General features: G+C 39.7%; 1 protein-coding gene across 1 annotated transcript in view; it reads right to left on the bottom strand.

Moving 5' to 3' along the window:
- Nucleotides 1-8,124: 8,124 nt before the first annotated feature.
- spon1a (spondin 1a) overlaps nucleotides 8,125-16,578 on the bottom strand; it is a 65,056-nt gene continuing 56,602 nt past the window's right edge. The window contains exons 10-16 of the mRNA XM_035151232.2: nucleotides 15,489-15,564; nucleotides 15,015-15,197; nucleotides 10,977-11,147; nucleotides 10,715-10,882; nucleotides 10,264-10,428; nucleotides 9,132-9,398; nucleotides 8,125-9,022 (exon numbers count right to left, since the gene is read on the bottom strand). Of these exons, the coding sequence (XP_035007123.1) occupies nucleotides 8,859-9,022; nucleotides 9,132-9,398; nucleotides 10,264-10,428; nucleotides 10,715-10,882; nucleotides 10,977-11,147; nucleotides 15,015-15,197; nucleotides 15,489-15,564 (1,194 nt within the window). The 3' untranslated portion in view covers nucleotides 8,125-8,858. The remainder of the gene's footprint in view (nucleotides 9,023-9,131; nucleotides 9,399-10,263; nucleotides 10,429-10,714; nucleotides 10,883-10,976; nucleotides 11,148-15,014; nucleotides 15,198-15,488; nucleotides 15,565-16,578) is intronic.

The following is a 16,578-nucleotide window of genomic DNA, read 5'->3' on the forward strand; positions in this document are numbered from 1 at the left end:
AAAACAAGCCTAAATAAGCAGTTTCATCTCAAAAGTCCAGTCTCATATAGTTTTAAATCTCAGTCACAGAACAACCAAGAACACTCTAGAGACCTGAAGGTAAGTGGGTCTGGGTTAGAGCCCTAATGTCGGCAGGACCCTGACCATATAGGGCTCTATGGGTAAACACAATGGCTTTGAACTGGATTCTGATGAGCAATTAGAAACTGTAGCTGTGTCCTAATTCAGAGGCCGCCACCTTCACAGGCTGCATTTGAAGACTGATTGAATCACAGCAGCACAATTAGGCTGTCTCGTTTCTGGGGCACCTTCAGATGCCTCCGACAAACGCATCCTTTTATGTTTGAGTAACAAAGGCTCCAACAGGTGGATCCTTCTCACGCCGTTCCTATCCCAGCAACCATTGCGCTTCAGTTGAGAAATGTTTTTTTCAAAGAGATAAAAGGCAAGCGACGAAACTAAAACGTTACAATGCTAACACACGAAATGTATCAGGCTTCATCTCAATCGAACACTTAACTGTTCACATGTACAAAATGTACTCATCAAGTCCAACTGCAGCCCTGTTGCTAGGCGACAGTTGTAAGGGCGGGACAAGCTAGTGATGCCAATCATGGAAATCCTCCGTAGACCTGACCTTCTTATTTCAGTTCGGACTTCACGGTATATCTTAGTTAGGGTTAGCATGCTAGCGAAATTCGCGACGACTACTGCTGATGTATCAGCTTCTTGAAGGGCTGTTCCAATTCGTAGGGGAAGATTTCAACCACTACCTCTTGTGACTCCGTTTCAAGGGGCAAGATAACCCTCGAAAACAAGGGGAAGGGCCAAGGGGTGAAATGGGATTGGGCCTTAGAACCTTCAAACAGACAACATGGAATAAAACAATTTGGTCTACGCAAGTGTTTACATTGTGCTTTATAACCATATTTTCAGGGGTGTACAAAGTGAACACCATCTTGACTGGATACTTATTGTCCAAATACACTATTTAAATAAAATAACAGTAGCATTGACAGAATATATTTGGTAGTGGCTAGATGTTGCTGTATTGGAGAGCAGGTGTTTCTACATTATTGTAATATGTGTGCATGTCAACACCATTTTGACTAAAATGTGATGCAATTCTGTGTATTTCTGTTTTTAGCAGCTTGGAACTACAGAAGTGACAGCAGCCTCGCATACATGCCAGAGTGATACATCCTGAAGTGGTGCACACAGGGAGTCTGAACTGGATTTTTGGAGCATGTCGGTCTGGCATGTGCCAACATCTTTAGAAGAGGGAAGCAGAGCAGCTCTGACATAACCTTCGGGTCTCAGCTCTTGGCAACACTGAATCGAGCACCAGAGGATTACCGGCAGAATAAATTAGCTTACAATCAACCTTATAACTTCACAAATCCTTTTGTATCGCACGCACCCACCGAAATAATTAACTCTGCCGAGGAGGTCATGCTTTGTGTCTGATAGTCCGCGGAGTATCTCAAAAGTTGTGTACAGACTTCCATGAAATTCAGTAGACAGACAGTCCTCAGGCAAAAGAATAATTGATTCCATTTTGGTGTCGATCTGGATCTGGGATTTCTGTCTTAAGACAATTACCCTCTTTAGCCATGACTATCAAATCTGTTGTTTTCAGCCACAAAACTAACAGATATAGAGACATTAATCCAAATCCTGAGGGCACCAATCCAGGTTGAGCAAACTATTAAGGCCAATATTTTAAAAATAGGAATGCTCTCTATTAGTGCAGTCTTAAAGGGATAGTTCACAGAAAAATGAAAATTCCCTCATTATCTACTCACCACTATGTCGATGGAGGAGTCGGTGAAGTGTTTGAGTCCACAAAACTTCTGGACTCTTAGGGGTAAAAAGTGTTGCAGCCAAATCCAATACAATTGAAGTCAATTGTAACCTCTTCTTCAGACATAATAAAACAACAGAAAAAACACAACATGACTCCATACTGCTCGTGTGGTGTCATCCAAGTGTCCGTAAACCCCGACATTCATATAAGACTCGAAACGGCCTCATTTACACCATGTTTTTAGCCTCAATGTCCACTGATATCTTCCTACGAGATGCATTCACAGACCCTCAGACACACCATCGTGTGGCTACGTCCGCTAGCTTAGGAACTTCCAATGTACTTTTAGGCTTAAAACACGGTGAAAATTACCTAATTTTGAGTCTTATTTGAATGTCAGGGATTACAGACACTTGGATGACACCACAAGAGCAGTATGGAGGCATGTTAGGTTTTTCTGTTTTTTTATTACATCTGAAGAAGAGGTCGCATTTTACTTCAATTGTATCGAATTTGGCTGCAACCCCTGAGACTCCAGAAGTGTTTTGTTGACTCAAACACTTCACCCACCCTTCCATCAGCAAAGTGGTGACTATCCCTTTAAGTTAGAGAATTGTCCAGTGTTGGCTGAGTTCTTTTACTCTTGTTGTGTCTCGTAATTACCCAATTTTATGTTTGTAATACTTTGGCTGACAGCGATGAGAAAAGAGATGAGAACAAATGGAAGTGTGATGCTGGGTTTCTCTGTGATTCACTGCGACACAGAACAATCTGGATGGAGAGATTGAAGGAATCAAACCATCCTGTGAGAGCGGAGGGTTCACATTCTCTCTGAGTGTAGCCATAAAAACATTGTGTACACACACATATGGACACATATATAACAGTATGCTGCAGTGAGGATAAAGTCAAAACAAATATGGTCTGTTTAATTAGACACCACAGTGGATCACAGAGAGTCATCTCTAAAGAAAACAGCAGCGCTTTAATTACTGTGATGTAACACACAGCAGCAGTATATTTTAATGAACATTATACTGCACCATGATCTGCTGCTCAGTATATTCAGGGCTGATATTGCACATTTTTTAATTACCATAATAGAAATCCTGGTATCTTTTAGAGTCAATATATACAAGACTTTCAACATTCTTAATGTGGTTTGAGGCTCCAGGTCCAAATGCTTGGGAGCTTAATTTGAATTTGGAGTTGAAACTACACGGTTTGTTGTCAACCCCTTTACATCCTCTAACAGATTACGGACAGAAACACTAAACCCGACATTAAGCCCCCCGCAGAGAACACTGATCTTATTTTGAGGATGATTATCGACACTCAGCAGAGAAAATCCAGCGTTTGGCTCGAGGTCGTCTGTAGATGAGAGGAGGTCTGAACGGCAGAGGATTCATTGAGAAATGTGCGAGCTATGCCTTTAAAGATCATATGGTAATTTACAAGTTCGAACTATTGGGATGGCTGTGTTGTCATGGCAACAATGAGATCCTAAAGCAGGATTTTAACACTGCAACGCGCTCACAGTTGATATCTTGTGTGGCACGGGAGTACAAGCCCCTTGTAGCCCCTTAAAAATGTTATGAATATTTGATATATTGATTGATGTGTTTTAAACAGAAATAGAAGTAATTGGATGAGTGGGCAGTTGCTAATTTAAATGTAATCTGGCAGTTAACTTGAACAAAAAAATTAAATGTTCTACATAGTTTTATAGGATGTGTTTCTGGTTCACTGTCAAATGACAGTGACAGACGCGTTAGTAGGTGTGCCACCACAAAGTGTATTGTTTATACACAGGCCAAGTATGTGTGCATGGGTCAGGTGTAATGGGCAGTTATTGGTTGTGCTAAGTATGAGATTCCCATCAGTGCAGAAGAAATCTCAAAATCCACCACACTGAACCCGCAAGCTAATAAAGATTCTAGCAAGCAAAGTGTGAAAAACCATCCACTTACATGTGTTTTCAACACGACCCATCTTCAACCTGGATGAACTTATATCTCACAAAGACAAAGGTATTAGAGTAAATCCAGAGTAGCTGCAGGGATAAGTAATTTGGAATTAAAATGCCTCAACTATTTAGCATACTGTATATGATGACAATTTTACATAATTCAATGCTCTGTCTAGTCATTTGTTCTGTCACCAACTGCAGCTTAAATTCACAATGATAATTAGGCTCTGCAGAAGCCACATAGTGAGACATTATAGCCTTACCGTGGAATACCAGGCAATTTCAGATTACTGCTCCGCAAATCCCTGCAAAATGTGTTTCCCCAGCAACGGCAAGATAACATGACAGGAAAATCATCGTGTGCCATCACTGTGAAGAGGTTTTACCACTCTTTTACCGTCACTTGACAAGGAGGGTAAAATGAGATATAGAGAGAGAAATATGAGCAGGACAATGCAGAATTGCCATTTCAGTTTGAAAATTAAACATACACATAATGTAGGAGCCGGATAATGAGCTATACCCTCAGGGAGGCTGTCTCCACACAGAAAAACCCAGGGTCTGCTGTACACACTATAATTGTTTATTCGATGAAATATTCTGAATTTGCTTTAAAGCTAACTGTCGCTTCACAAATTCCTCCTGTTCCAAGTTGGTACAGGTTAAAAAGCGAGGACATTGATTGTTGCAGTGGTGTATAAATTTGTGGAAAATAGCCTTTGCTAGTCTGGCCACCATATTGATTTCCCCTCTGAGGTTTATTAGTTTATGAAATCCTATATTTCTTCTGTTTCTCTGTCCAAGTTGCAGAAGTGCCTGTGAGGCCAATAAAAAAGGAAGCTACATGTATTTTCTTCCTTGTTAAAAAAATTAAATAACAACCTGGATGGCTGCTCAAATTGTTTTTATTTGCCCCTTCTTTTTGTATGTTTGGTCAATTATATAGACTGACCCTTTCCCATTCAAAGAGCCCTCAGAGGAAAATCAAACCAGAGCAAGAAGGATTTGCCAACTCAATTACCCACCATCCTACTGTTACTGTGCATTTCCCTCTCATGCCTCACTGCCTTCACAAAGCTAAACAAAAAGTCAGCTGTCAAAATAACAGGTAGCAACAACTGTCCACTTTACATAACCAAACCCCCACGCTGTTATCCACAATCATCAAATGTGACAGATGATTGTTTAAACCAAGAATTACAGCTCGTCACATAATGAGACAGATGTCAAAGCAGTGTGGGACCTGTCATCAACAATATAGAGACTTTGTTTTTATAGACAAGGATTCAGGAGAAAAGTTGAGCGTCGTTTACATGTATATTATCATGTAGATTACCAAAGTGGGAAAGGGGCAATTATGCTAAACCTAAATTAAACCTTTTTATTTTTTAGATTTAGATTCAAGATGATCACAGAGTTCCTTCACCCTCCATGTTGTCACGTGAATTGAAAGCCCTACAGCAAAGTCTATGTAAGTGATAGCTGTAAAATACTATCTCAACATCTGATCAATGAATTTTCCTTATGTAACTATAACATTAGATAATGAACTTTTCACATATTGAAATAAAAGGAAGGCGCTACCTGCAGGGTAGGAAATTAAAATAATGGTCTCAGTAATGTGGGAATATAGATTTGTAGCTCCTGTAAAGGGTTAAAACATTCAGAAATCCGCTACAGTGTACTGGGGTGGGGGTGTTACACCCTGAGGTGGGGTACACCCTGGACAGGTCTAGTCTGTCACAAGCTAAAACCACAGTATGTTTCAGTGACAACATGCAATATGTTTCCTTCAGGGTTTACCTCAAACATCTCTGAGGACATAATGAAACTAGAATCACCGCCTTGTGGTTTTACACCTCTCAAATCTCCCCTTCTGTTACTGAGTTATGGCGTTGAATAGCAGCCACGGAAATATTTCTGCTGAACATTATGTCATAGTGAAGTTGAGCCTAAACAGTTTGGATATAATGTGTAATCACGTCATTATTTGTATCCAATTATATATTTGAGTTATATGTTTAGTGTAATGAAATAAATGTATATAAAGATGGTTGGTGAGGCTCCACTTACTCTTCAAAAATTAAGGCATATTGAAAGACTATCAAAGTGATAAGAGCAAGAAATACAGAAACCATGTTTGTGGAAAACTTGTTTGGCGTGTACTTTGACTTATAGGTTGGCCATTGTCCCGTCCCCTAACATGGAGGGGGCAAGGATTATGACCTATGCTGCAGCCAGCCACCAGGGGGTCCATCAATGGTCAGAGCCAAAAACATGTTTCCTTTCACCTTTGATCACTAAATTCTTATCAGTTCACCCTTGAGTCCATGTAAGTGTTTTGAGAAAATTGTAAAAGAAATGCAAGAGAAATTCCCTCAGCGTGTTCCTGAAATATCGTGTTTTAAAGAATGGGGGTCACTGAGAGACAATGCCTCCATACTGCTGCTGTGGTGTCATCCAAGTGTCCGTTAGCCCCGACATTCAAATTCAACTCAAAATGGCTTCATTTACACCACGTCTTTAGCCTAAATTACCTCTGTGATCCTCCTCTGGAACCACATAGGTGCGTGGATCACAGTGGACATTTATGCTAAAAACATTTAAGGTGTGTATATCATTTATGTATTTTATATATTATTGGAGGGTTGTAGTTGCCTAATAGCCTTTATTCGTTTTCAGGTGTATCCACTAAACTGGTCAGTATGGCTGTAGATTCTGAGTCTTGTCAAAGCTTATATAAAAATGTCTCAGGGCTCCAACCAGGTTCACGTGTGTTTCTTGTTCCCACCTTCTATCCATCATTACATCTGCACATAGACATTTATAGATGAAAAGCTTTGCTAACTCTCTGTTACAGTTACAGTTTCCTGTGTGGTCATCAGTGGTCTGATCAGTATTTGTGACTTGAAGGCAAGATGCAAAATCTGAATTCATACAAACATATTAGAGGGCGATGAGTGTTTGATGAGTTTACTCTAAAAGATTTCATACATAACCCCACCGTACACTGCCTCCACTGTACCGTGTTGTGCCAGGGGCTTTGTGTAGCACTAACCTACAGCACATGAAACGTATTGAGGTGATAAAATAAAACCAGTTTATTCAAAGTTGATGGATCAGCTGAGTAACACGAAAAGATGCTGCCTCTCTGTTGTATCAGAGATGCTCGAGTCACTTTATCCCCTTATCACAGACCTGATCTGTTTTTATTTCTCCCAGTAACCGAAACCTCGGTGAGAAACAGGCTCAATGAGGAATCTGAGGGTTCGGCCGAGTGGAATATAAATATTCATCACCGTGTCCACAGACAGAGGAAGCTCATTATAATATCACAGAGACATGGACGGTCTACTTGCATAACTGCATCTCTGAGATGTTTTTCCAGTCTGATCTTTAGAGCTGCAGCTGGTCTACACAACTGCTCTGCACTCGACTGGATGAGGTCCAGAGGGGCCTCCAGTCCGATTACACAGGAAGATAAACAAACACACGTCCTTCATCCATTCCTTTTCTATTTTAAAACCAATGCAGCTCTCATCCCAGTCTCCACAGATACTTGGAGTTTTAACTGCCCAGTCGAGCCTGTAATAACCACCCTCCTGCCATGTTTCCATCGCCTATGAGTGTGTTGTCAGCTTCCCCCATGTGTAGTTGTGTTGGCATGGAAACAGAAATGGCATTGTGACAAAATTATTGGATTTTTCACCCTTGTCCCATCAGCTCCACGGTGAGGAGAGAGTGACACTGACCCCTCCCCCACGTTTTACACCAGAGAGGAGTGGTGGTGGTGGTGGTGGGGGGTCAGAGTTAGATACTTTCATGCTTTCAGTCAGCGCATTAATAAAACCCTCAATGATCTGCAGACTGTGTGAATGAGAAGTGTGTTAATCAGCTCTGGCAGTTTTTTCAAGTATCATTAAAATCCCAGGTCATCACGAATCAATCTCATATTTCTGAATGTATCTTCCATTGGTCACACTGCCCCCTGGTGGCTGGTGTGTATCAATGGAGAGAGATACAGGAGCAAATGGAACAAGAAGGCAAAGGTTTGAAGGTCGTTACTGCCATCTAGTGGCAGTGAGAGTGAAAACCATCAACGTAATTTTATTTAATGTATTCTTTCATTTTTGTATGTTTTCTTGTTTTTACTCTCTCATCTTTAAAGGTTTTTTTATTCCTGTATCTCCATAGCTGTGGGATCTTTTCAAATGTTTCATATTCGGTCAAATTTTAATTTTTAACTTATAAAGCACCTTGTAACTGTGTTATGAAAGGTGCTATATAAATTGTAGTATTTGATTATCATTTTTATCCCCCCCGGAATAACAACGACAGATCCAGGTGACAAGTTGTCACGTTTACTTTTATTGTAAAGGTGATATTATTCCAAAATATGAATATGTTAGAGGAACAGAGATAAAGAAAAGGAAGGAAAGACATCTAGAAAACATCTACACGAGACTTTGGTAAGAATCTTGGGGCACATTCTTATCAAAAAATAACAACATTTTCTAATAGTGCTCCAAATCATATATCGGACAATTTGATCATGGTGAGTGTACTTGTACAACAGTATAGCTGGGTAGAAAGTCAACTGGGCGTTTTGTGTCCTAGAAACAACTGAACGATTGAAGGCATAGAAAACACTGGAATGGTCGGGCACCTGTGCTTTGAAAGTCTGGAAAATACTGTACTACTGAGGGATACCACGAGATATAGCAGTTCTTTATATTATCAATAAATCAATTTATAGTTCATAATCATATTGTTTAAGATATATTCATTTTACCACAACAAGTTTACAGTAATCTTGCAAAAGAGTTGTATGTGTATCAGAGCTCCTTTGAAAGCACAGAAGAATCAGCATAGTGTAAATCCAGAGGGATCTTTAAACTCATTTCTCTTGACGAGGACTAATCTGAGCTCTGGATTTAACCGATACAGATTGGAGTATGTGCCGTTTCAGCCCTAAGCAGAGTGCATTGGATCATTGTATAACGGTGTGCCATGCCCCACTCTGTAGCCAGCCTCCCCCAATCCCGCCCACCGTCCACATCAACCCTGATCCCCTACTCCTTCCTAGCAGGGGTGCACGTTACAAGCCCTGATCTCCTTCCTGTCCTTGCAGCTGGACAGCTGGGCCGTCTTAAACCTCTGCTTCACTGTCATGAGCCGTTCTTGAATACCGCCACCGCACAGCTTGGTGCATTCTGTCCAACTCGACCACGGCCTCATTTTACAACCTACACATGAATAACAGGAAAAAGGAAAGAGGAGAATGTCAGAATAATGTGTGCTTCTCTCTGATTTAAAAAAAAAAGAGTTCTGACTGAAATGAGAGTGGATGCCGACCTGGATGATCAGAGGTGGTCTCAACTCTGCCCTGTTTGCTCCTCCTCTTCTCACGCTGTTCCTTGCGTTGTTTCTTCTCGTCGCTGTTGGCTTGTCCTCGGCTGCACTTCCTGATCTTACACTTCTTCCTCTGGATAGTTTCCTGACACGAGTTTCCGCCAAACTGTGGCTCCAGCTTCAACATGCGTGTGCGGATCGTATGACCCTTCCCACAGGACTTGTTGCACTCAGACCACTCGGTCCACTCCGACATGACGCAGTCTATGGCTGAGGAGGCAGAAATGGACAGAAAGAGATTGTGGCAGGGTAGAAAACTGACATAAGGGCTGTAATTGATGAGATAGGAGGAGACACAGTGAAGAGAAAGTAATGTGTAAAATATTATGTATTATTATGATATATTATAATTGTTATATAATATTATATATGAATCCATGTGTAGGGAATATGCTGTGTTTTATCTTGAAGTATATTGTAGCACCACAGAGAAAACTACTTGTGTCAGTTCCACATAGTGCGACTTATTTACACATAACCACGAGCTTCACCAACTCAACTCATAAACACTGACATGAAGAAGAAAAGATTATATTCAGATTCTACGGATTGACACAGTTTATCATATAAATCCATTCTAGAGAAAAAAGAGATGGTGCATAAAAAGTATATCCAAACCAAAACTGGACTGAATTTGAGATGCAGTTTTAAAAAAAATCTTTTTTTAACAAAAGCATACAGAATCTTTTTTTTTTTTAATTAGATTTGATAAAAATGTGGGTGGATCATTTTACAGTTAAAGTTTTTTGATTATTTTAATATTTGATGCATTCCCTATCAGGCCTCTCACCTAAAATTATGTATATCTGTTGTGTTGTTTGCTGAATGCAACAGGAGTTTTAAATGGATCTAAAGACGTTAATTCTGCACATGGACTCACTGGTCAACAACAGCCATCTCTGCATCACTGTCATTTAGATACACAGCACAGTGGCTGTTTCTTCCTTTCCCTTACCTATATGTGTGTGTGCATCAAGACACCACTTTGCATAATGCAGCTGAAATTACCATTCATTTACATGCATTTACATACATACAGTATGAGGTTGTGTTGACTAGGACGTTTATTACTTACGACACTCTGGCAGCATGCACTTCTCCACCTGTTCTAAATCTTCCGTGCACTCTCCCAGTTCCACGGGGGACTTGAGCACGCGCTGTCTCGTCCTCATCCCCTTGCCGCACGTCACACTGCAGTCGCTCCAGTCAGACCATGGAGTCAGCATGCAGGGGATTGTGTCTGTAGAGCAGGAGTCACTCAGTGACACACACATACAGCCAATTACAGATAACATGAGGTGGTCATATCAAACTAACACATTTAGATTAACAGGAAATGGATCAGGTCAAGTTTGTGCTTAAATTTACTGCCGGAAAGAAGAATATGAAAAAAAAAAAAACATGTTCTCCTTGATTTTGGAGAGTTTACAATAACACAACTTTGCTTAAATGCTACTACTTTGCTTTACAGGACTATTGTCAGTAGTGTCAGGAGAGATGTGCTCCTGAAAAATGCTCCTACTCACGACATTCTGGCATCATGCAGTTCTCCACTTCTAGCACCTCTGCCCCACAAATGGAACCGTCTTGAGGAGGCATCTTCACCCTGCGCTCTCTTCTCTTCTTGCCGAGACCACAAGTGGCACTGCAGACGTCCCACTCTCCCCACTCTGTAACCAGGCAACTGCTGGGAGCTAAGGCCAAAAGGGAGAGGCGGGGTCAAGCCTCGGTGCCGTCTACATTAGATCTATAGCATTATACTGTGTCCATGCAGAAGAGACAACCTACAGCATTCCTCATTGACCACACAGTTGTCAGTTTCCTCTGTGGGCAGCGTGCAGAGTGAGCCGTCATCGGGAAACTGTTTGACGTAACGCTCCCTGGAACGTGTGCCCATTCCGCAGGACAAGCTGCACGGGGACCAGGTGAGCCACTCGGACATCATACAGGTGGAAGAATCTAAAGAGTCAAAGGGAATGATGTCGGCAAACGTCAGGAAACATTTGGTTGACTGACAAAGGGATTTAAAGGCACAGGGAACTCCTAATTGATTTGAACTTGTATCAAAACTACTCCACTGATTTTGATGACATTTTTTGCAGATGAGGGGGCAGATGAACATGATTTTTTTCAATTTTGCATTCAGGCATTTTTAACGATTTCTCAGAGAATAATTCATGAATCTTGATGAAAGAAATCAGGTATTTTAAGGGGACTGATATTTATGAGTGTGTGCAATTTGGTGCAGATCCCCCCAAAACTAGTACATTTGGTTAGTTATTACGATGAAGTCGATCCAGCTGCACTGGACTGATTTCAGTTCAGTTTGTTCAGAACTAACCAGAGTGTAATATTCAGTCAGTGGCTGTGAGACGTCTCTGTTACCTTTATAGTATGTGCCCATGTTGTGTATTACCATAGCAGCTTACAAAATGAAATGTTGCTTATTATTATTTGTCTTTTTAGTCGTTATTTAATGGTTTTCTCAAACGTGACATGCTTTTCACAGTAAACCACACAATTTTGAATCAAGAAACTATTAAATTTAAGATCCATATGAGAATGAATTACCTTGTGATTAATCGTTTTACACCAACGGCATTCATTTCTCTTCCAAAACCATAAAGGATGCCCCGCTTAATGTTATAGATATAGGTTTAGGCATAAACACACACCTCATTGACTAAGGTTTCTTGTGTCATTATATGGGCCTCTGCATTTTATTTGACTATATAATAAAATGTAGAGGCTCATTTGAAAAGGAGCAAAAGGTCAAGTAGGGACACAGGTTCTGCTCAATAAACTAAACTGAAAACAGTGGCTGTAGTGTTTGATCTAAGAGCACAAGGAATGAAACGTTATAATTAACAGGGAAATTAATTTTCTTAGTGAATTTTAAAAAGTACAGAAAAGAATTCTGGGTTCTATGATGCCGTTGATTCTGAGGAAACTTTTCTAGTTGTGCAGTAGGCATGAACATAAAACAACACAGTGTAAGTTTTAAACATACAATGGATTTGTCGACTGACTGCATGTGTTCCTGCTACAGGCTTCAGATCTTTCCTCGCACTGCTCAGTGTGTGACATCTACAGATCAGTATAGTAAACAACACCGTCATTCCAATCCACTGCCTTAATTATTCTACTACATTCCAAGTTACTAAGCACTTGCTTTATGCTGATATGATCATATATACTATGGACTGTTTAAGGTGTCTGTGATGCCTTATTGCAAATCTTTATTTGTTACTTTTCCCACTGTTCTTATCACCATATGTTTGATCATGATCAAAACAACTCTCACAGCTACAAGACGGCAGGAATGCAGTTAATGTAGGCTCATTAAAAATGCCCAGGTTCCGCAGCATAAAAACAAACAGATTTTCTTTCTTGTCAGCATAAATGTAGGGAACAGACGGGGAAGGGGAAAAAAAGAAAAAGTTTTAGATGTTGGGGGATTATCTGATTTCATTTACGCCTGTTATCTTAGATTAGAGAACACATGCAACTGATGAATCACTGCCAGCTCTTCTCCACATTCCTCTCTAGCTCCACCTGCAAGAATGATGATAGTGTAATCATAAATTATTATTCAAGCTTAGCTAACGAAACAGATTAAGTGATTTCTCTTTTTGGAAAGTTGTCATACTCACTAATGAAAAGTAAATTTAAATAGTAATGCAGGAAGTTGCTGCTGCTTTATCTAACCAATAATCAGTAGTTGTTTGAGGCTCAACAGTTACAGTTTAACAATTAACTTAATCATAAATAATTACAAACAAAACACAAATATATGGAAAGTGAATTTAACAAATAAACATTTATTTTATGTTAAACATAAATGCACATCTTTGCAATAATAATATCAGCGCATATTGTGAACATGAAGGCTGAAATCGATATGACTGTAAAAGGCTCATATTGACTATCAGCCGACTGATTTACAGTCAGGCACTAATATTATCATTAAAATGTTGCGGCTGTGGTTCACGAGCTACAGTGGTTGCTTACCTAATTGTAAGGTCGTACCTCAAAGAGCCTCTGATGGTTTGACAATCAGTGAGTGAGTGTGTGTGTGACTTTGAGCACAAAGCCCTTTGAGTGGTCGATTAGAGTGAAGTGCTGCATAACTGCCGTCCAGTTATCATTTTGAGACAAACTGTGATCTAACAGCACATCAAAAATATTGTCATGATTTTACCATCATTAAATCGGTCTAACAACATTCTGCAGACAGCAATCAAACAAATCAAACTTTCAAATGATTGTTGTAACCATCAACACCAAACAACAACAAATTGTGATGATGTGAGTATATAAACATCAGTGTGTCCAAATGATGTTCCTAATCCACCGACTGTGCTTACTGGTTACTGATTTATAAAGATCAATAAGCTCTATTTTTTGAGAATGTTATTCATGGTCTGGTAAGATTTGAGCTTGAGTATGCTCATAAATACGAAGACAGTGGCATTATTTGTTTTGTTGGCTCTTCACTCCAGCTCACTGAACTCATAATGAAACTTTAGAGACTGTTATGGTGAAGTTAAAATGCAAACAATCTTCTTTATTTTTATCCTTTTTGGGAGCATTCATTCATTGACAGGACAGTTCGAGCGTAAAATGGGGAGAGAGACTCGAGGAAGACGTGCAGCAAAGAGCCGGGTCAGAACCGAATTTAGAAATCAGATAAAATGAACCGTGTAGTAACTACAGCCCATTTTAGACACAGATATCAATAGCTGTGCCGAGGGGTGCTTTTAGTCCTGTTGATATGTGAGGGCAGTCTGCCAAACTACACTGAGCAAAGACACCAGTGTGCATGTGTTCTGCTCAGTAACTTTCTCAGCGAGTGTAATTGGAATCAATGAGCATTAGGGTTTGCAAATAGACAAATACATTGATCAATGAGACTGAATCTAAGGCCACGGTTATTTTTGGCTCATTCCAACACAGTTTATCCGACTCTTCCTTTAGTCAAATTTTATTGTGGTTGTTTATTCTAATTCATTTTCTGTACATTTATACGTCAGATTTTATTCTACTCTAGTGATGAAATGTTTGAAAAGATGCTGTATAGGCTAAAAAGTTATCATATAACTATATAAAGTTTTTTATGATTGTATTAATATTCCCGCATGATCAGCATTCAAAGTATAAACATGACCCAAATAATTAACCTCCAGGAAAAACAATCTGTGTGCCATTAAACAGGCGATAAAATTATTATTTCATTGACAGGATCATTTAATTTAATCATCTATTTTAAACGATTCCTATAAAACATTTATATTTGAGTCACAGACTGACTGACCCACACGGACGCCCAACACGCTGCCTCTGGCAAATATGTACGAGCCGAAAACATAGAGGAAATGAAAAAATTTAAAGAAAATAAACCTTGAACAAGCAGCAGACAACATTTCCTGAGTGAGTCACTCTCAGCATTTCCAAAAATATAATTAACAGCCTTAGGTAATTAAACCTGACCTGCTGTAATATTCAAAATGCTTTCATACAATCAGAACATCTTCTTCACCTCTATTCTGCTGCAGTTAAATTCTTGAAGGTGAACAGCACATTGAACGTTATCGATACAAAACAGGCTGGTTTTAAAACATGCCCTCATTTTTTAGGTTGTCATATTATGGACCTAATAACCCTAAAACTTTAAATGAAAATATGAAAGAGATTAAAAATTCTGATACAGGTCCTTCAGTTGATGCTGAGTCTTTAGGAAACTAAACTTATTGAGATCATTTTTTATAGAAGTTCATTGTTTTCATGGCGAACACAGCGACCTTTAGTCTTTGGAGCGATACTCACCCTCATCACTGCATCCAGGACCCATGCAAGGCTCAAAATCCTGAGTGTGTGGGCAGGAAACACTGAGGTCCAACTGGGCCTTCAGCATCCTCTGCCTCATCCGCTTGCCCTTTTCACAAGTAGCGGAGCTGCAGGCAGACCATGGAGACCAGTTGGAGTAGATGCACGTCTCAGGGGTATCATCTGCACAATGGTAAAGGGTAAAGCAAGGTTATTTATACTCAGACACAAGGCTATTCCGCTGCCCCTGAGTAAGTATGGAAATATATTATCAATCAGACTTAAGAAGACATCAAAATATAATTTAAGACAATTAAAACAAGAAAATAATAGATGGAATGATTAATGATACAATTACAATCTGCCTCTGTTAAATATGTTTAAATGTTGTGCAAGAGAGAGAGAGAGAGAGAGAGAGAGAGAGAGAGAGAGAGAGAGAGAGAGAGAGAGAGAAAAGTAAAACAGGATCCTGACCTTCCTCTTTCTCCTCCTGGGCAATATCTGCTACAATGTCGTCCACATTGTCCGGCACAATGTTGCACTGTTCACCCTGTGACACACATACACATACAGACAGTGATATTGCTGCAAACCTCCACCACTCTGCAGTTGTTTCAGTTTGCTCTGTCTGAATCCTTCTTCAGTGAAACAGATGCAACATGCAGGTAACGGGAGGTCAGCACAGAATAGAACTGAAAGTGTAAACTGAGTGTGTTAGTGTGTGTGTGCATATGTGGGTTATGTATAGTCCTGGAAATAGAAAAAGTAGAAACATGTTATATTTTATTTTTAAAAAAGAAAGCACCAAGCCCCGACATCTGCCTCTAGATGTCACTGAAGTACCGCTGACCTTTTATCCTTCTCTGGTTTACAGCCAGATTCCCCAGACAACATGTCTAACTTCCCATCAAACTAGATTTAGAGAAAAAATATCAGTGAAATATCATGACTTTTGAGTTTTGATAGAATACAATTTTCTTGATATTTGACTAGATTTGATCAAAATATTGCTCTTAAATAGTGATATATCATGTACGAATATATCTATCCGTCAGTCAGTCAGTCTGTCTGTCTGTCTGTCTGTCTGTCTGTCTGTCTGTCTGTCTGTCTGTCTATTCTTAAAACTGGACATATGATTTTAATAGTTTGGAAATCAGCATAATTGTTAAGAGTCCCAAAGGATGAGATCAGCAGTTTCTCCGTTGATGGAAAGGATTGAACTCATCGTCGTATCTGCTGAGCTGTGGCAAAGTGATAAAGATGTAGAGAATGTCTCACTCCCTCTGTTTCTACTTCTGAAAACATCTAAAGGCATCTATACTTCTCAATAACGGTGTGTGACATACTAAAAGATCTAGTACCGTTAAATGTATTCCGATTTTACGTCAGTCAAACTCGGCTTGTTCATCAGTGTAGCAGAGAATCAATAAAGACAGAGTGACTGCATAAACAGGAGGCTCAGAGCTGAGATGAAAGTAGACGAAGATCATTTCAAAACACAAATAAAGCCAGGGAATCTGTGACTGGTACCAGACAGAATAAAAAAAAAGGAAAAAATTGAACA

Source organism: Hippoglossus stenolepis, chromosome 1, assembly GCF_022539355.2.
Source record: "Hippoglossus stenolepis isolate QCI-W04-F060 chromosome 1, HSTE1.2, whole genome shotgun sequence".
Taxonomy (NCBI): Eukaryota; Metazoa; Chordata; class Actinopteri; order Pleuronectiformes; family Pleuronectidae; genus Hippoglossus; species Hippoglossus stenolepis.